Consider the following 21,427-nt stretch of genomic DNA (forward strand, 5'->3'; position numbering starts at 1 on the left):
GGAATTTGTTACGTTGAGAGTATTTTGACTTTATTAATGTTTAACTCATATAGAACAAAATAACTTGGTGGTGAATGTAGAACGAGACTTTAGTTAACAGACAATATGATATGAAAGATGATCATACTTAGGGAGCTATTAAAGTTAACCATGTAATGACTTAATGAATCATATTAGTTTATTCATGATACAAGTTTTGGATAAATAAGTATGATAGGTGTAAAGTCTCACAAGTTTATTCAATACACTGTCTTTCGGAAGTAACGTCTATATATATATATATATGTTGTTTAAGCCATTTGAGCTTATATTTGAATTAGCTATTTTGATATAGTTGTAAGAATTAATGTTGATAGTTTTTTATTAATGTTAACTATTTTATGTTTTAGACTAGTTTTTATTAAGAATGTTCATTGAACGAAATAACTTTAGAATTTGTTTAAGCCTTGAGAGATATAGTGTGATGGTTGAATTGGAATAAGATTATAGTAAAACTGATTTTGATAGAAATTGTATGCTCCATACGTATTGTGGTGGTAGTAAAAGAAAACTGAGAAAGGCTAAGCTAAGAATTGATTTTTATTTCAAAAATATGTTTTGATAATCTTTATAATAAATTATTATTGTTTTTATATTGAGATTCTTCTTTAAATATATTAGCTTATTCTTGTATTTCTTTTTTGTTTTTTTTTTATTTTTTTTTTAAAAATATCGTATAATTATACGTGAATAGAGATAGACATAGATGGTTGTACTAGCAGAGATGCTGGGGAATGTCGCTAAAGACATAAAATAATAGTTAATTTAGATGATTATGTATATCATTTTTTAGAAAACTATATTGGTTATATTCCTTATATTTTCTTGTACCTTGAGATTTCCTTCAAATACCGGTTTTGTAATATAAATTTTTTATGTCTGGTAATTATACTTAGAATCTTATGTTAGGAATTCTGACTACTACTAAGTAATGCCTAAATAGCCTACTTTATTTAGAATTTTTGAATGTTACATTAGTGCTTATTTTCTATTAATTATATTTTTTTATTCAGGAAATTTAAATCCAAGAGTTAAGAAATAACGTTTTTTTAAACCCAAAGGTTAAATTTGTCTATCACTTTGCATTCTCTTTTAAACATTATAAAACAAAAATGTCATCAGATAAATATTAAATGTTTTAAAATATTATATAATAAGATTATAGAAATCAGATTTAGAAAGAGGTTGAATAGAACTTTACAAATCTCTTTCTTGCATAGTTATACTAAAGTGTCTAGTAAAGAAAAATACTCAAAGATAGAACAATTTAAGCTCACAAAGAATAACTTTATTTACAATGTGAATGATTTACACAATATATCTCACAACTCACAAAGAACAATAAGAGACTTAGGAAATCATTGTTGTTTTAAATCAAAATATAAGAATAAATCGTCTAATAATGAAAGAATATAGACCATCTACTACATAAAAAGTCAACAAAATATGAGTTTAGATAAGGTTAGTTAACCCAAAGTTGTGTCCTAGTGAATTCAATTACAATATGAATCAATCAAAATTTGAAAGTGTTTGCAAAAAGCATAAAATATAATCAACGATAAATAAAAGGTGATTATTTATGGTTGTAGACCGTGCTTAAATAATGAGAATAAAATTATTAAAGAAACAATTCATTTTCCAATTCATTCACATTTGAATCTTTCATCAATTATCACCTAATTAACATTTATCAAATTTTCAAATAGAATTGAATTAATCAAACAAACTTCAATCAATTTATTAAGTATCTCACTCATCTCCAAGCATCTACGTGTGAGATTTTGATTCTTTTATCTCTTAACTTAAGAAAATAAAGGATTACAATTTATTGTGTTTAGTTTTCCAAGAACATGAGTTGGGAAATGGGACAAAGTTTGAGAGTGAAACTTTATAAGTTTGAAACATAAACAAAATTCAATTTTGTATTACAATTTAATGATAAAAAAACATATTTAATCTATATATTATAATAAAATTTATCAAGTATAATTCATTTTATTTATAAATAACTAACTTTGTTTATTTTATTAATTTAAATCTAAACATTTGACAAATTTATTTATTTCACTCATCATTCATTCGTAATCTAACATGACCACAAAAATGAATAGAATCCAAAAATATGTTTGGTAATATCTTCCACTATTATTTATTAATTATAATATATATATATATATATATATATATATATATATATATATATTAATGAAGGAAGATGATAAATAATTACAATATTTATCTTGGAGACACTAATATATGAATTCTAAAAAATAATATATGAATTCTAAAAAAATATAAAAATCGTATGATTCTGATTTTACAAATAAGAAAAAATTAGATTTACATTAAATTTCATAAGAATTATCTTATTTATTGGATAAGTTTGATTTCAAACTCCGATTCAAACAGAAAAATTATGCCAAGAATTTTTTTTTCGAAGATGTGATGTTCACCTAAAATTCGTTAAAATGAAAAGAAAAGGGAAACATTTGATAATACCAAGCACTTAGCCCTTTGGGTATGGATTTTATTTATTTATTATTATTAGTATTACTTTTTGGGAATGATTTTCCTTTTTGAAGGTCCTTCAGGGTACTTTGGCCCACCCCATGTCTGAAAATTTAGGTTCCTCTGAAAAGGAAGCCTCAAAGAGAAGAGGGCCCACAGTGCGGCCCACTCTCATTCGTCCTTCCAATGTCAAATCCACTCGTCTGCGTCGCCCTAAACAAACAAGCAACTCACATGTCTGCATGTGTCCCTCTCTATCCTTCTTTTTCTCACAACCTATTGCCACTGCTATTCTTCTAATCCAAATTAACAATTCCAAAACATAATTTATTTTATCTATTATTCTCAAATCTAATAGGTTATATTATCAAACAATTATCAGAATATTCATAAATATTTAATATTATTATTATTATTATTATTATTTTATTGTTTTCATGTGAATGAATATTGATTAAACCATATACTGTTAAGTTATCACTAATTTCTTTGTAGATGTCTAATATTTGGTAAAAGTGAATTAAAATTTTTATATTAATGTATATGTCTAAATTTCAGTATCGATAGATATGAGAAAATTAAATATTTTGTAAGATAGGTGACTCATATTTAAACTTTTAGGTTGAAGTTGCGTCATTTATGTTATCTGGGTTTGACTTTTTGACAGATGAGTATATTCTATTGTGGTATCTTTTTGATAAATTCTTTATTAAAAGATTGATTAATAATTCATATAATTTATAGTAGAAATTTGGGATGTGTTTGTATGGAATATAAGCTCACCCAGAATAATGAAGGTATATTATTTAACTATTTCAATGGTTTAATCTTCAGTTTTCTAAATGGTTGATGTAAAAATTCTTAAAATGGGAAAAACCAATTTTAGAAGTATAGTAGTCCTTTTTGTATCCTCACATGGGTCTTTCTCAATTTGGCCTATTGACGTACATGTTGATTATAATTTTGGTTATGTACCTGCAAAATGTTGATTTTTCGTTGAGTATTATTAAATTTATATAGGTAGGTGGTGAAACGTATAGGCAAACTAGCTAGGTTATTTAGAAAAGGACTGAATTTCGAATAAAAATTTGGTTGGAGGTCATTTTCTTTTCGTACATGAGAGAGTTATGTACTTAATTTCATAAAATATTATATTACAGCATCTGAAAATACATAAACTATCCCGTTTTTTCTATTTTTGAACTTTACGTTATAGCTTTCAGAAAAATTAACTCATTGTTCTTTTATATTTTAATAAGAAATCATCGAGGGTATTAGTTTCCTTTTCTCTGGATAATTCATTAATATCCTGTTTTAGAGATAGATCTATTGTCACTTTGAAAATGTTAAAATATATATAAAAAATATTTGAACATAGAGGCATGAAGAAATAACCCTTAAATGTATGTAGGTTTATGTATAGATTACAAGATATCCGGAGAGATTGACTAAAAGTATGGTCGCTCAACAAGACATATAGAAAGCTCGATAATGTGCTTGAAAAACTCAAGTAGCTTGACAAGACATTTAGATAGTTTGACTAAGTGTATGAAGAACTTAAATAGCTCGACAGGACATCAAAGAGCTCGATAAAGTGCATGGAGAAGTCAAATAGCTCAACCAGACATTTAGAGATCTTGGCAAGTCAAACCGAGTTATCTGAGTTCTCTATGCACCTTACCGAGCTTATCGAACTTCCCACCGAGTTATTTTACTTCTTGATGCACCTTATCGAGCTCTAGAGATGTTTTATCGAGTTATCTAACTTCTCCATATACTTTGTTGAGCTCTCTATATGTCTATTCAAGTTATTTTAGTTCTTTAAGCATCTAGCTAAGCTCTTTGGATAACTTGTTGAGTAGTTTGAGTTCTTTATGTGCTTAGTCAAACTCTTTATTTGCAATATCATACAATATATATAAATAGATGGAAATGTATAAAATCAAATTAAAAATAATTCTATTAATATTTTTTTCTAAAATCACATAAAAACACTATAGGGAGGGGATAAATAATGTTTAAAACTTTTTCACATGGATTTATAAAATATATATAATTCAAATAAAATGGTTAGACGCTAGTTTTTATAAAGGATGTATATAGGAAAACATTGTAATAAGTAAAGTAGTACCACACAGATTTTATATTGGTTCACTTAATCTAAACTACTTTCAATTCTTTCTTAAGAACTCTTGAGAGGTTCTATTAATCTTTAAGAATATTACATATAAGTTTTATCTTTCCAAGTATACAAAGAGTATTTACACTACTCCTAATTCACCTAGTCAACACGACTAGTCTGAGTTTAACTACTCCTGGTAAACAAATATTCTAACTACTTCTAATATCAAATATAATTTTTTCAATTTTTTCAATTTTTTCAAATACTCTAATATACTAATGAGGAAGTGAAATTATTTTGGGAGAGGCAAGCCTCCCAAGCTCCCCACTGGTTATAATCTCATAACGTTTTTTATAAGTTTCTTTTTGTATAATTTTATAATTTAATAAATTTATAATTTTAAGTAAGTTTAAAAATAATTTCCATTAAATATAATTTTTTTAAAGGATTTCTGACAGTCATGATCTCTGATAATAAAATATTATGCGACTACATTTAAACAGTACAAGCTAATTGTCAGGTTATATATATAATTAATATAAAAATATAAATTATAAATATTTAATTAAAAAATTTAAAATTTTAACTACTTAAACTATAAAATTTAATAAGAATTCAATTGAAACTTTTCAAATTTACTAGGAATTTAAAACTTAATTAACTATAGTAAAGAAAAATATTTTTAATAATAATTTTTTAATAAACAAACATACTCAATATATATTTGATTAATTGCATAGTAGAAAAACCACTTGAAACTTAGATACCTTATGCATAGGTGCTTTTAGTTTGAATGTATATGTATAATAGTATATAATATTTTTGGCTATAATTACTTAGCTAAGAAGTGTAAACTTTATGAATATTACGGAAGTTGTGTACATATAGCTTAACTTTTATATATTGTAAGAAAGTAAAATATATTATATTATTAATCATTAAATATTATTATATTAGTATAAAATAATAAATTAATGTATAATAATTTATCATTGAATTACTTAATATGTTTATGCTTGGATGAAGCCTTTTTCATTAGGTCAAGAAGCGTTTTCAACTATGTTACTTCCAAAGGATTGATGTCAATTAACAAACATCACATTATAAATATGCTACCAATAAGAAACACGTTTTTCCAGTGATAATATTTTTTCCATTCTTTCATACTATCTACCTCCAGATAAAATTTTCTTATATTTATATGATAAAATAAATAATTTTTTCTTATCTTTATTTTATTGTAAACTATTTTATAATCTTATATTATATTATATATGGAATAAGAAAATTATTAATCATATTCAGAAGTTAAGAAACTTCTAATGAAAAACACTATACAACAGATATTATATATGATTCTCTATATAAAAAAAAAAGTTATTTTCAATTTTCAAAGGTATATATGTTAATTACTATTTTCTTATGCCTTTATTTTTTTGAAGTTTATTAATTATACTCACTTTATATTCTATATAAGTGGATATTAACAATGTAAATAATCTTTATTGGTAACAAATTATTTAATAATTATGAGTAATATTTTATGAAATTTATTTATTACTTAAACTATTTCATTATATATTTATTTCTCATGTAAAATTTATTCTTTTAATCAAAATCTTAGCAATACAATATGTTTTTAATAATGTTAAATAAATTTTTTGTTGTATATATTTTTAAAATTAACAAAATTTCTAACAAAAGTTGTAAGGAAAGAAATATGAAAATTATTGATGTCTATGGTGAGAGTTTAGTCGTATAAATCAAGGTCCTGAAAAAATGGAGTCAATGAGCAGAAAATCAGCCTTTTAGTCACGAGTTTTCATTGAAAAGTTTTTGTATTTTTCAATCACAAAGAAATGCTTTACCGACAACTTTTTCAGTGAAAAATTTGGATGGTTACTGACAAAGACACATATAAAATGATGAAAATGAGATGAGATTGTTGAATAAGAGATATGATTATTATCTTCTGTGTAATAATGTACATAACTCTAGGATCCCATTTTAATACGGTAATCTTATTAAAATAAAACATTTCTTTATGAATATTAAAAAAATAAATAATTCAATTTATATAGTATATTGTAATCTTAGAAAATAAGATTATAATAATATTATTCATATACATTCTAAATCTATTAAACTATGATTCTATTATAATATTAAATCTAACATGATTTAATATCACTCAATTACTTAAATAACTCACTCATTCATCAAAAGAAGTATCTTTATATATATTTTTGTATCTGTTCAAACTAATAAGATGATTCTTCCAAAAAGAAGAAGACAACACAACTACCACAAAAACACAGAACAAGGTCAACTAGTTGGAAAAAGAGATAATATACATGATTCATTCAATGATCACATACACATACATACAACCAAAACTCTTATAGAACTTAATCTATCTGGATACATGCCCTTGAATTAGATTAGTGAAGACATGCACTTATGGTGATAAAATAATGCTCTACCTGAGTTGTTCTACTTAAGCTAACACTCACAAGGTTAGTCCATGTCACGGTCATAAGAACCTTGAGATCGTCCTTATGATAGGATCTCTTGTTACTTTTACCACCTAATAATAATTCTCCTCTACATGACTATGAATGATTAGTATAGTTAAGGATGACTAAGTAGTCTTTATCTCAAGCCACACCCTCTGAAAACAGACATTCAATGAGATTTCCAACATAGAAATGCCTTATAATTCCTCCATTCATGTCTTTGTTTCACTTTACAAATGAAATACAGTATTAATATCACAATTAGTATCATAAAATCAAAGAAAACAATCACTTTTTGGTGCAGAACAAATGGCACCCAATAGTATCAAATGTGTGCCCAACACTAGCATACAAGGACTTGGTGTCCATTGAGGAAAAGTGGTGCCAATTGACAGAACCCTTGGTAACACCTTTGGATGAATTTAATACTGGCGCCCAACAACATAACGTGATACCCAACGACACCAAGTCTATGAGCTCACTAATTTTGGTTTCATCCAGTAGAGCACAAGCTCACTCAGCGAGAACCAAGTTAGGGAGCCATCATTAAAGTTGTGTTCAACATCACCATCTTGTGCCAAGGGCCTTAGAATAAAAAATGCCCTAAACCTTGAAATTTTAACTTTTGCCATACACCCTCTTATGTCGCCCTAATGCCATGACAGAAACTAGAACTGAATGTGGAAAAATCTAACTTGTTCAATTGACTCTAATTAGTACCTCTACTCCTTTTTTTAGCTCAAACAAATATAAACCAATCTTTAATTGATACCAATCAAGTCAATTTCTCAATTTAGAATCCTCTCACTCAATTTCCATATCAAATCATAGTTCATCATATTCAGAAACACATACCACAACACTTATTCAACATAATTTAACATTTTTACAATGATTAACACAAATTCAACAAGAGATTATACATAAGATTTGTCACACTATCCACATGTAATGCAAATATCAACATATAGACATAATCACAACAACAAACCAACTTCTCTTACCTGACAAAATGATTCAAACAACTTTAAGATAGGAAAAGCACTCCTCTAACTCCACATGATGCTTTATCTTCATATAAAAATATTACAAAAATAATTAGGACATAATGTTATTATCATTGATAAGTAGAGTATCATGTTGATGATTTAAATGACACATGCAACCAAAAGAAGTATTGTATGTGAAGACAAAACATATTGGACAAAAAAAAAGTGGTAGAAAACTAACTTATACGAACCGAGAAATTGATCCTTCCAAATTGAAGAGCTTGTCGCGATAATCAATCTTATGGTCTTAGTTCTTCAATTAGACTAAACAAAGATGAAGAACTCTTAGAAAAAAAATTAAAGAACTCTAGAAAAATGATTTCTAAAAGGATTACATACTTTAAAATAGTAAAACTCATTTATAACAAAACTATTTATATTAAGACATTTTAATATTAAAATAATCGAGTTTTACTATTTTTAAAGTACTATCAATTCTAAAATATTATTTTTTAAATCTTTACATTCTCCGTGTTTTTTCACTAAAAAATATTATTCAAAACTTTACTTTCCTAAAGTTAGATATTTGTATAAATCAATAATATAATGATGAATGTAATTATATGAGTAAAACTATAGTGACACATACTATAGTCTCAATCTATTATTTTGAGTAATTTATTTTCAGAAAAATCGTTAAACATATACAACAATTAATGTATGACAGTCATTTCTATATATAAGTTTCTTAACAGCTTTTGTTATCAAATTATGTTTGAATGGATTAGCTAGTTAATATATTTTCTTATAAACAATTAGAAATAAATCCCTACAACATAAAATAGGCTATAACTTTGATAGTGTAAATAAATTAAATTCATTATTTACAACTGTACAAAACAGCTCATAAAGCATAAATTGAACAATTCTTTTGTTAATAGTTTTGATATTATTCTTAAAACATGAAACAAGATGTTTTTCGAATATTACACACACACACATATATATATATATATATATATATAAAAATATATATATATTTGACAATTAATTTTTTTAAATTTTTAAATTTTTAGTTTAATTTGTACCACAAGTAAAAATTATTAATAAAATTAGATTATTAAATAATATTTTTTATATCTTTTTACTTTTAAGTATGATAAATAGATATAATTTATTTTAATATATCGATAATTGCAAGACCCTCAAAAATAGAGTATTAGATGTAATAAAGTGTTTTAAATAATGATACTCCATTATTTTAATTCAAAAATATCAATAGTATAAATAGAATTTTCTATTAAGGAGTTTCATTATCTACAAAATTTTATCTCTAAAACTCTTTTCCTTAATATTCCTCTGTCATCTCTATAGAAATATTAATCATATACTCATCTATCCGAAGATCAAAGACCGTTGGGTACCTAAACCTGGCGTTGACATTATTCTAGTTTGTCATTTCATTTTAAAAGCTTTTTTATGGATGTATTGTTTGAATTGGTTTAAGGTGCGCATATATTTTTATATTTATTAATGCTTTTGGAATGGTAGAGTTATGTTGTGAGAATGAAAGATATGTGTTGTGAGAAGAATCACAAGGTGATATTCTATATTTAAGTAAGTTGCGGTGAAAATGCTTGACAGTGAGATTTCTGAAAGGAGGTATCTGATATTCTACCAATCATTCAACTCATGAGATCTTTACCCTTGACTTTTTGAGTCTTAGGAGTGGAAGATTAACCTCATATGTAGTAGGTCGTTACCCTTGTATATAACTTTTCGGAATATTACTATAGGTGCACACCTTCCTTAACGTCTATATCAAAGTATCGTATTCGGATAATTGAGTTTAGAGTCAATTATTGTATGATTATATGTTTTATAGAATGTTGTGGATGTTAATTTAATATTTAATATATTAAGTTGTGATATGCTAATTTATTTGTAAGGACAAATATAGAAATATAGGCTTAAATTTTTTTATTTAAGTTTAACTTGTAATTTAAGTTAAAACATCTCAGTTAAGTCGAAAATAAAATAAATATAATATACATTTTGCTAGACCTCACATATTTTTATCCACACAATAACATAACATACATTTAAGGACAATCTAACTCTTTCAATATTTTAGATACCATTGTTATTATTAGTATCGTCATAATACCTTAAAATAATGAAATAAACAATAAAAACGATAATTAAAATAAAAAGGTAAAAACAAAATTTAATAAATATTTTTAAAAATAAATAAAAATAATAATAAAATTAGAAAATAAAATATTAGTCAAACCTTGAATACAATATGCTATATACTGTTAAAATAAATTTATTTATCCAAAATGACTAACATAATTGAAACAGACTTTGAAGTCAATAAAGCAAGTTATAAATTTGTACTTACTAAATATACTTACAACTATTGTTGATAAATAAGAAATTATACTCATACTCATGATAACAGTTGAGGTAATATAATTAGATTTATATACAATTAAATGGTGAGAAGACATCACCACATGTTCAACCTAATTATGAATTTTAAATTTGGATTCTAAATATGGAGATGATTATTATTTGTTTGCATCATCATGCACGTATCAGAACCGAATTAATAAAATTATACAAATTTTTGTAATATTAAATCAACACAGTTATACAGTCTGAAGGTTTAAATACATAAAATTATATATATATATATATATATATATATATATATATATATATTATCAGTAAGTTAATTTAAACAAATTATTACAAAAGATGTCATTATCTATATTTTAAATACATAATTATATGAAAACTTCCTATTCTGTTTTAAAATAGAATTTTAGATAAATGTGTGATTGATTTAGCTGGGGTTGTGGTACCATAATTTCACCAATTTGAAATATAAATAAACACAAGTCTTATTTTATGGAATTGGGTTTATCAGATATACTTAAATTTAAATTTATATAATGAGAAAATAATATTTTTCAAGATAATACTTATAAATAAGAACGAAAATATAAATAAAAGTGAATACAAAATTTAATGTGAATTGACATTTACAATTACCTAACATCTCATTCACTTAATTGTGGAGACAAATAAAAAAAAACTTTTGTAATACTTTGCTACTTTTTTTTTTTATATTACTCCTTTGATAAACATTCACTGAAAGCCCGACAAAATCTTATTATTTTAATATCGTAGACTGAATAAAAACAATTAAATTAAATTTATCTGACCTATAATAAGTTTTTCACATGTCATGGGGGTAATAAACACAGTACATATAATAAGTGAAGTGAAACCTGACATTACTTACTGAGTTTGGTAACGTGGAATTAGTCTTGAAATTTGATGATAAAAGATTTGAAGAATATAGATGTGAAAATATCTTATTTTCAATAGATTTAAGGATAATGAGAATAATAATAATTGAGAATTGGCGTGTAGGAAAGGAAAGGAGGAAAGAACAAGTTGTGTTTGTTGGCAATAAGAAACGAAAGAAGAAGAGAGAGATAAGGAGACCGTAAGGCCTAAGGGTCGGTGGCCCCAAACCATCCTCTGCTAAGGGACACACTAGACTGTGCTGTGTAAGGGCTGCATAATAGGGACATAAATTACCCTCCATTTTTCGTTTTGCTACTTCATTACACTAAATTATTTCCCCTCACAGAATGCACACTTAACAAGGATATCAGGAAAATGTATAAGCCAAACAAACGGACAAAAGAGAGAAAGAGAGAGAGAAAAAAATGAGATATGGGTATGCGTATGGGGTGGACAAGTATGCTTACTATTATTTATGTAGAACGCATCAAATGATTGAGAAATAAGGGAAGAAGAAGAACAAGAAGAAGCAGCCAGTTACTCAAGAACCAAAATTTTATGCATAACAAAACAATAGCTAGCTAGCTAGAGAGAGATAGAGTGAAAAAATAGAGATATGAGTAGGTTTTCAGAGTGATGTTGTTTTCTTCCTCTCTTCCTCTCAGAATTCTTGCTGTCTCTTTTTGATAAAATTCTTCTTGGTGTTTTCTGGGTTTAATCTGAAACCTTTTTCAACAGACAACAAAAATCAAACATACATATATAGCCTCACTCAGGTCCTTGTTCTTTCTCCTTTTTTATTCATATGTCTTTTGTTTCCCTTCTTCTTCTTCTATTCTGCTTATATTATTTCCAACAGACAAGTTTTTTACTTTTCTTTGAGAACTTCCAGATTTGCTCTCATCTTTGGAAAACAACATGGCTTCTGGTTCCTCATCCACACCCTTTTTGGGAATCAGACAAGAAAATCAAACTCAGGTTTCACAACAGCACCAATCCTCCACGGCTGCTTCCTCATCTACTACTACTACTACTACTTCTACTACTACCACTCCAACCACAATGCCTCAGAAGAAAAGAAGGAATCAACCAGGAACACCATGCAAGTAGCTCTATGCATTCTTCATTAGATTCCATTATTACTTAAAAAAGCATTTCCATGTTCATGTTAAATACCCCTTCTGTCTGATTTTGTTTCTAGATTTTCTTTTTCTCTCCTGACAAACAATCATGTCAAGGAAACCCTAAATCCTGCTATTACATATAGGACTAGGAGTTTCTTTAACTCAGTAAAGGCTGATTACAATGGCAATGATTCTTAATTTCTTCTATGCTTATCTCTACATTAAAATTTTTTAAATCTTGGCTTTTCACTCTCAGTATGTATACTTGAAGCATTAAATTTTCTAACTATTAGTTGTTTGGCTTTATTCAATAAAGTTTTTCTTGAATTTTCTAAGTTGGCTTTATTTAATGAAGTTTTTTTTGATTTATTTATTTTGGTGGTTGGAATGGGAAGAAGAAAATGATGTATGTGTGTGTGTGTGTGCAGATCCAGATGCCGAGGTGATAGCACTGTCTCCGAAGACTCTAATGGCAACAAACAGGTTTATATGCGAAGTGTGCAATAAAGGGTTTCAAAGGGAGCAAAATCTACAGCTTCACAGAAGAGGACACAATCTGCCATGGAAGCTGAAGCAGAAGAGCAACAAAGAGCCAAAGAGAAAGGTTTATCTGTGTCCTGAGCCCACATGTGTTCATCATGACCCTTCGAGGGCTCTTGGAGACCTCACTGGCATTAAGAAACACTACTCTCGCAAACACGGTGAGAAGAAATGGAAGTGTGACAAATGCTCCAAAAAATATGCTGTTCAATCAGATTGGAAGGCTCACTCCAAAACCTGTGGCACCAGAGAGTATAGATGTGACTGTGGCACCCTCTTCTCCAGGTATATCCACACCAATCCAAAATTACCTTTGCTTCTAATATTGAATGTTTGGTGTAGCTAAAACATCATCATACAAAACAACTTTTCAGTTAAAGCCATTCTAACCGCAATTTGACAGGGAAAAAGATAAACGGACATGTATCATACATTACATACACCCTTTTCACCTAACTCTTCTAAGAAAAATCAGCTTCTTATGGATACTATTGGACTAGTAGATTTGGGTAAGTTATAATGTAAAGGAAAGAAAAAAAAATGTTTTCTTGGTACCGAGGAAAACAATTAGTTTTTTCATATTCATTTTCTATTATTCTATGTACTCTTTTGTTTTGTCTCTGCCTTTTCTCTTAATTAATTATTACATCTCATCTCCCATTGTTATCTTTCAAATCTGATAGTCCAGGTGTGAAAAGGGTGTAATGCAAACTGAGTATCAGAGCTCTACGCAAGAAAATCTTTTGAGGACAGTTAAATTTCATGATAAGAAAAAGGGTTGCGAAAATAATAAAAGCTGAAAGGAAATTTCTCTAACAAATGCTGTTCTGATGTAAACTGTAAACTGTGGTGAATGTAAAAATAAAAGAAATGTGTTTTTGCAATGTTTTTAAAACGTAAAATTGAGCAAGACCGTTCTACTTTTTGTTGTGTTAGTTTATGTGTGGGTGTTAGTGGAGGGACGTGGAAGAGGCAGAAGACTGCTCGCACGTGAGCACAGTATAGAAAAGTGTTTGAAAAATTTGAAATGTTTTAGAAGAAAAAACAAGGCAAAGCTCAACTTTGTTTCTCGGGAACAACGCTCCTTATCCTTATTCCCATTCACGTGTAGTTATAAGCAACAATGTAAGAGGGGGCACAGGCTCAGGCACAGTGATACTGGGTTTGTTCTCACATGACTTGGAGTTGCATTGTTTTGTTTTGTTTCGTCTTGGATACTTATATAATTCATATACGTGTACGTGCTTTCAAATATGCTTCATCAGGTACAGTTTTTCTTCCCATGGTACAGTTCATTCATGCTCTTATTTATTGTCACACTCGCCCTTTGTTTCTTGAATTCATTTCTGCAACAAATTGAACCCTCTGCATTAATTTTTCATACATAGTTTCATGTTTTTTCTCTCACTGAGAATTTCCGAGAATTTAGCTACTCTTTTGCTGGTACGATCGTTTTCACAAGAATTTTTCTCAGGCTAGAAAATGGACAACTCATGGGGCAGTTTGCATTTATTGAGGCTGGACCCATGCTGAGTTTATTATAATTGACTTTCATCTAATGTGTAAATAATTCTTTCTTCTCAGTGATCAAAGAGAGGACTCAAAGTGGTAGTTCGATAAGGAGTTGTTGGTGTGTATCACATTTTGGCATAATCCTCTGGGCCCTAGCTCTCTCTTCCTGTCATACTTCTATTAATTTCAAACCAGAAGATCCAATTTCAACAAAAAATATTATTTTCCAAATTCAATACTTAATTTTCTATTTCATGCTTTTCATTGACTATGTGTAACGACTGTTTTTCATTACCACAAAATTAAAGATCTTACTTTCCTATTTTATATTTCATTTTTGGCAAGTGTGAAATTGTTTATGTGACTGGTTGTGGCTGCATTGGTAATTAAATAGAAATTTCTCTTCTTGTTCTTAAGTCCAATCATGTGAATTGTTCTTAAGGTGGGTTGTATATATTAATTGTTCTCTTCTAACCCTTTAACCTATAATATACTTGCAATAAGATAGGTCATGAATCAAGATGTATAGTTGGAGAAATTTAGTTTGGATTGTTTCCCTAGTGCTACTTATGTGTATATAAAACATCATTTGTGTTCTTCAATTCAATAACATGTTATTAACTTGTTGCAGGCGTGACAGTTTTATCACTCATAGGGCCTTTTGTGATGCTTTAGCACATGAGAATGCAAGACACCCTTCAAACCTGAACCCTTTGGGAGCTCATCATCTGTATGGCACAAACCACATGAGCCTAGGCCTAGGGGCCCAACTGCAGAACCAAGCAGCTTCTGCTAACAGCTTATTGAGCCTTGGAAGTGCACAAAAGTTTGAGCACTTAATCTCTCCTAATCTGCACCACTCCTCTTCATTTGGAGTGCAGTCACCATCCCATTCATCATTCTTCATGACTGACCCAAACCAAGCATTTCAAGACCTTCATCAGTCTCAGCAACAAGGACCCTTATTCTCAACCAAGCAACTCCACGGTCTTATGCAACTCCCTGATCTTCAAGGAACCACCACCAACAACCCCACCTCTGCCTCATCATTATCTGCTTCAGCTAACAACGCCAATCTCTTCAACCTCAGCTTCTTTCCTAATACCAATACCAGTGGCAGCATAATCAACGACCAATTCAGCAACATAAGTGGAGGCAATGACCAAGGAACAACAACACTCTATAATTCTAGTAGCCCTGTAAGTAACCAAGTTGGTTCAGGCTTGTCTTCAGTCTTTGGTAATTCTTCTTTGCAACAAGATAGCATGTCCCCTCACATGTCAGCCACTGCATTGCTTCAGAAAGCAGCTCAAATGGGTTCAACCACCACCACTAATGGTCCCTGCTCTCTTCTGAGAGGAACGGAAGAATTAGGTATAAGGTCAAGGATGGAGAGTGAGCACAGTAACCATCTGCGCGGATTGATGAACTCCTTTGCCAATGGAAACGCTTCCATGTTTGGCAACGTGAAAGGGAATGAAAACAACCTTGGCCAGTTTCACAACGTTTCGGAGGAGCCTAAGAAGATGTCACAAAACCTTGGTTTGTGCTTTGGAGGGTCTGATAAGTTGACCTTGGACTTTTTGGGGGTTGGAGGAATGGTCAGAAACATGAACAGTGGTGGATTTTCACGAGAGCAACAACACTCCATGGGAACTATGAGCCCCTTGGATCCTAAATTGGAATCAGCACAAGCAAACCAACATTTCGGAGCCTCAACACTCTAAAAAGTTGGTGAGAAAAACCTTCAAAGGGATTAGTTTCTTCCCGTCAACAAGAAGTATTCCGAATGCACACTCAAAAAAAAAAACACAATTTGTTAGGCAGAAAAAATGTTTATTGTTTTAGATATATGTTGGAGTTCTTAAGTTTTCCCTTTTGAAGAAAGTTCCAGTGGCAATTGCTAAGTTAGGGTTTCGTTTCTAAAGTATGCTATATCCATGTATTTTTCTTGAAACATATGTGGGTCCCTTTTCCCCTTTCACTCACTTTCACTGTGGAAATTTCATTCCCTTTGACAGTGATAGATATCTAATAAATTTACTGTTGCATTGAATTTTACGACCCTGAGGTAAATTAAACTAGTTACTAACAGTAAAAGCACGTTGTAAAGACCAGGCTCTGTACAATACGCACCAAACGAGGAAGCTGGCTCTCACTTTCTGAGAATCTTCACATGTTGGCTATATTCCAAGAGAAGCGACAAATGCTAGCTGCAGATTTTATTTCATTTTAACTATTATATTGACTGATTAAAAGGGTTTCAAAACCTTCAAAACATAGCCAATTAACAAGTTTTTTTATATTCTTGACAACCTAAGACCTGCCATAGAAAAAGACTAAGCATGACATTAATTTGAGCTATTAATTGTGTTGACATTCCTTTGCTTAACAAGGACTCACGCTCACCAGACAGTAGCATTTTTTCATATAAACATTCTTCACCAAGTTGACTACCTTTGAAATTGATACTCTCTCTCTTTTTGCAACTTGCATGATGCATGCACTGTAGCGTACTTCCTTAGTCGTAAGGGTTAGCTTTCACATCATTTATTCAAGTTCTGAATGATTTTTAGGAAGTTAATGAGGGTGCTGGCTGACCGTACTGTATCCTGCAGAAAAAGTAGCCTGCAATGTTCGTTAGAGCAATTATAGGTAAGCATTATGTGACACTTTTGTCGCATGTGATGCCATCTGATACCTCATATGGGAATCATTTAGTCCGTGACCAAGAAAACTACAGTAATGTTACCTCGCCTTTAAAATAGTTTACTAGGTTTTTTCCTTTTCTTTCACCCTTTTTATTTTTGGATATTCTCGAATAATTCATTCAGTGTTAAACAAAAGGGTTTCACCACTCTAGGACATTCTCCTACGGCTATTCACTACTTCTAGGGATTGATCGAGGTAACTTATATAGGTTTTCAGTGGAAGGTTGAGAGGAAAAGAAACTCAAAAATTAAATAATTTTTTGTATGGTTTCTTAGGGAGATAAATATCTTGTACAAAACAAATAAAATAATAACTGGACAATATTTTATAATATCTAATAGGATGTTAACAAAATTTAGTGAAATCTATTCTTTTCCAAATTTGTTATTGCGCTTAAGATTCTTGTAGAATTCTTCAAAGTTTTATTCAAATTCTTTCTCTTTCTTTTGGGTTCCTTTTCAATGGAAAAACCCCTAGTCCACAATATAATTTAGAAAAATCTATTGTGTTCCTTTCAAAGTGTATTAAGGGATTGAGAGAACCAATATGAACTGGATTTGTTGCATTCCCTTTCAAGGATTAGAGCACGAAAGAAAGAGAGAAGGGATTCGCAGGATAAGTGGGGAAGAAGTGTGGAATTACATTGTTTTCATGTGAAGTCTTGTTTTTCACGTGAAACCTTTTCTCTTAGTCCAAGTATTTTCTTATTGCAACGTTATCCACCGTGGAATCGTTACACAATAATATAATATATATATATATATATATATATATATATATATATATATATATATATATATTACGTTTGTTTTCTATTAGATGTATTATTATTTTTTATATTTATCTAGGTTAATTGAAAATTTACTTTAATTGAATTTAAGAATTTTTATATGACTAGACGGTTTTTTTTTTGCTATCAATTGGTAATATATTTTAATTTATATTCAACACTTTCCTTTATACGTTTTTTCATTCAAATAATAATAATTCAAAAAAGCTCTCAAGTCTCTTTTTCTTTTTCCTCTGTTTTGTAGGTATGTTATTGTTTTTCTACTTTGTCACGATGCACAGAAACCTACACACAGATTACATACTGCACGAACACAATCTATAAAGAGCCCTCATTGCAGTTTTTCTATGATGATATTAGAGCTCTTATTTGGAAGAGCACTTTTGCACCTCTGACCTTTTTTTCTTCTCTCTTCTTTCTTTTTCTTTTTTCTTCCTTTGTTTATTATTTTACATGATCTTGCACGATGACGGAGAACATAATCATTCTTCTAGCCTCTTGTACCTCCATCCTAGCAAAAGCCCTATGGTCTCTCTTGTTTCCCCCTCTTCTTGAATCTAACAACTACTATGCATGGAGTAAATCCATGTACACAACCTTGAGCGCCAAGAACAAGGTTCAGTTTATTGATGGTACTACTATTCAGCCACAAAAGGAAGTTGATTCCTACCATGCTTGGACAAGATGCAACAACATAGTGGTCTTCTGGCTCATGCATTCTGTTTCTCCTAACATACGTCGCAACATCCTCCTAGATGGATATCGCCTAGGCCATATGAGAGGACTTGAAATCAAGATTCTTCCAAGGAGCTTCTCCTACGCATCTATGAGTTACAAAATGAAGTCGCTTCTCTAAAACATGTAGATAGAACCGTGACTGAGTATTTTACCAAGCTTTGTATAATATGGGATGAGTTTGACAACTTTCATCCTAAGCCAACATGTTCATATGAAATCAAGTGTTCTTGCAAACTAATTTCAACAATTGTTCAAAGAAAGCATGAGTAGGATCCTACAGTTTCTTCACGGATTGAATAAACAATACGATAACATTCAGTCTCATGTTCTATTAATGGATCATGTGCCTCCCATTTCCGAAATTTTTTCCCTATGTTGTACAACAAGAAAGATAAGTTATAAGCAATAATTTTCTCAATGGGTTGGAAAATTAAATATGTTGTTGTTGTGGGTATTGTCATATGTTCCTATTGTGGCAAGAATGATCACAACGAATCGGTTTTGCTTCAAGAAACATGAATTTCAGGCCAACAAGAATCCCATTCGAAAAAAGGTTTATTCCCATTGTGACAAAACTGACCATACCATTGAAGTTTGCTACAAGAAACATGAGTGTCCTCCTAGACATAAATTCCATAATGAAAAAAGTCTCATATCTATAAGTCACGATACCAAGAATGATAGTCTAGGAGATGTCAATGATCAAGAAGTTTGCTTGATTTAAATAAATATAAAAAATAATTAAATTAATGTCAACTTACAAACCAAAAGTTAAATTAATGTTAAAAATCAAGAATTTATTATACCGAATATTATTTATTTGTAGTTATTATTTTTTTTATTTTAGCGTCAGAATGAAAAAATTTACCATATTTAAATTTTATAAAGTTAGTTTGAAGGGAGATAAAAAAAATTATAAGATAAACTCTCTCTAGTAATAAATCTAACAATTCACATTTTGTCAACAAAAAAATTATTATATATTCAGAAGTTAATTATTTATATATTTGTAATATTTTTTTATATTTTTAGTATATATATACTTTAGTCCAACATAAAAAAATATATTTTATATATGATGTAACTTTGATATCTTTATCTAATATAAAATTTAGTTTCCTAAACCGTATCCTATTTCCTACTGCAAAAATGAGGGCTTAGAAAGGAAATCAACCGGTAGCGATGAGATATAAATAAACAACTTTAATAGTAATTTTTCAACTTATTTGTGTTTTTGATTTAATTGATAGTCGCTTGAATTGAGTTAATGATTTTCTATTCACTTCTCAATTTCTCTTTTTTGTGATTATGGTATTATATTCTCAATTTTGCTTTATAACATGTAAGGTTGGATAAGTGAAAATTGTGGTGGTTGCAGTAGTATAATATAACCATGTTTTTGTCGTAAAATCCAAAGGTTCTCTATGATGGGCCAGGAAGCCATGATACCCCTGGGACTATTATCACATGCATATTTCCCTCCTTTTATTTCACCAATCTTTTAATGTTTACTACTTTCTTATTAACATAGGCAGTAATTAAATTATAAATTATAATATATATATATATATATATATATATAAGTAGATATAAATACTATAATTTACAAAGTGATTTCATAAAACAAAATTAGTCTTAAAAGTTTATTTTTTATGATGACTTTGAAGAGTATCTTCTTACCCTTTTTCCTAGAATGGCCTTATTTATTCTCATTGTTTGACTATATATCCTCAACCCATCATTCCTCTTTATCTTCTTGTCCAAATACATGGTTTCTCTCTATTCAATAAAAAATTACGTTTCCACAATCCTATCAATATATATAAATTATATATATATATATATATATATATATATATATATATATATATATATAATATATATATATATATATATATATATATTATAATTGATCTCATCTATAATAATATAAAATTTCCAACATATAATATCCTATCAATTACGTTTCCACAATTGCTGTTCTTTTATCCATTCTGAGTGTAGGTAGATTTTGGGTGCATGCATGAATATTTTTAGATCTATAAGTAGAAATGATTTGAAATATAACCTAACACCATTCATATATCTTCCGTGGCAAATAATACATTGTTAGAATGGTTTTCTAGATTCTATTTTTTCTAACTGAAAAGCTAGATGCTCGGCATAAATGAGAGGCAAAGAAAATTTCATAAAAGAAAACTTTGTAGCTTTACGTAAGGAGTTGAATAAAGTAAGAAAATATTGTTAATAGATAACCCACAATAAAGCAAGTAACAAGTTTTCACCAAAACTTTGCCAAATGATTCACAAATGTGGTATATATAGTAGTTATAAACAAATTTATTATATACAAGACAAAAAGAAACAATAGAACTCAAGTATAAAATTTATATATTAATAGACGGCCTAATCTCCATGAGTTAGGTTAGTATATGTATCATATATCCACATTTAAAATCCGAAAGAATCTTTTAATAGAGATTTAATACGAAACTATGCATACATATATTCTTTAT

At 29.1% G+C, this 21,427-nt stretch overlaps 1 protein-coding gene across 2 annotated transcripts; it reads left to right on the forward strand.

Moving 5' to 3' along the window:
* The first annotated feature begins 11,872 nt into the window (after positions 1-11,872).
* On the forward strand, positions 11,873-16,727 carry LOC148202776 (protein indeterminate-domain 4, chloroplastic-like). 2 transcript variants are annotated; one of them, XM_088110728.1, is made up of 4 exons: positions 11,873-12,271; positions 12,388-12,597; positions 13,048-13,444; positions 15,303-16,727. In XM_088110728.1, exons 2-4 carry the CDS (start codon positions 12,414-12,416, stop codon positions 16,396-16,398), a joined length of 1,677 nt encoding a protein of 558 aa, XP_087966854.1. In that variant the 5' UTR covers positions 11,873-12,271; positions 12,388-12,413; the 3' UTR covers positions 16,399-16,727. The 2 variants fall into 2 exon arrangements, with proteins under 2 accessions (XP_087966854.1, XP_087966855.1); XM_088110729.1 differs by lacking the exon at positions 11,873-12,271 and having other exon boundaries at positions 12,304-12,597.
* The last annotated feature ends 4,700 nt before the right edge of the window (positions 16,728-21,427 follow it).

The sequence above is a fragment of the Vigna umbellata genome, chromosome 3 (assembly GCF_029865625.1).
Source record: "Vigna umbellata cultivar VRB3 chromosome 3, Vumbellata_1.0, whole genome shotgun sequence".
Classification (NCBI taxonomy): Eukaryota; Viridiplantae; Streptophyta; class Magnoliopsida; order Fabales; family Fabaceae; genus Vigna; species Vigna umbellata.

Bases quoted from the DNA above. Each gene is read 5' to 3' on its own strand.
- LOC148202776 (XM_088110728.1), top strand. From the start codon at position 12,414: ATGGCTTCTGGTTCCTCATCCACACCCTTTTTGGGAATCAGACAAGAA. The intron at 12,598-13,047 runs GCAAGTAGCTCT...GTGTGTGTGCAG, and splicing joins GAATCAACCAGGAACACCAT to ATCCAGATGCCGAGGTGATA. The intron at 13,445-15,302 runs GTATATCCACAC...AACTTGTTGCAG, and splicing joins TGTGGCACCCTCTTCTCCAG to GCGTGACAGTTTTATCACTC.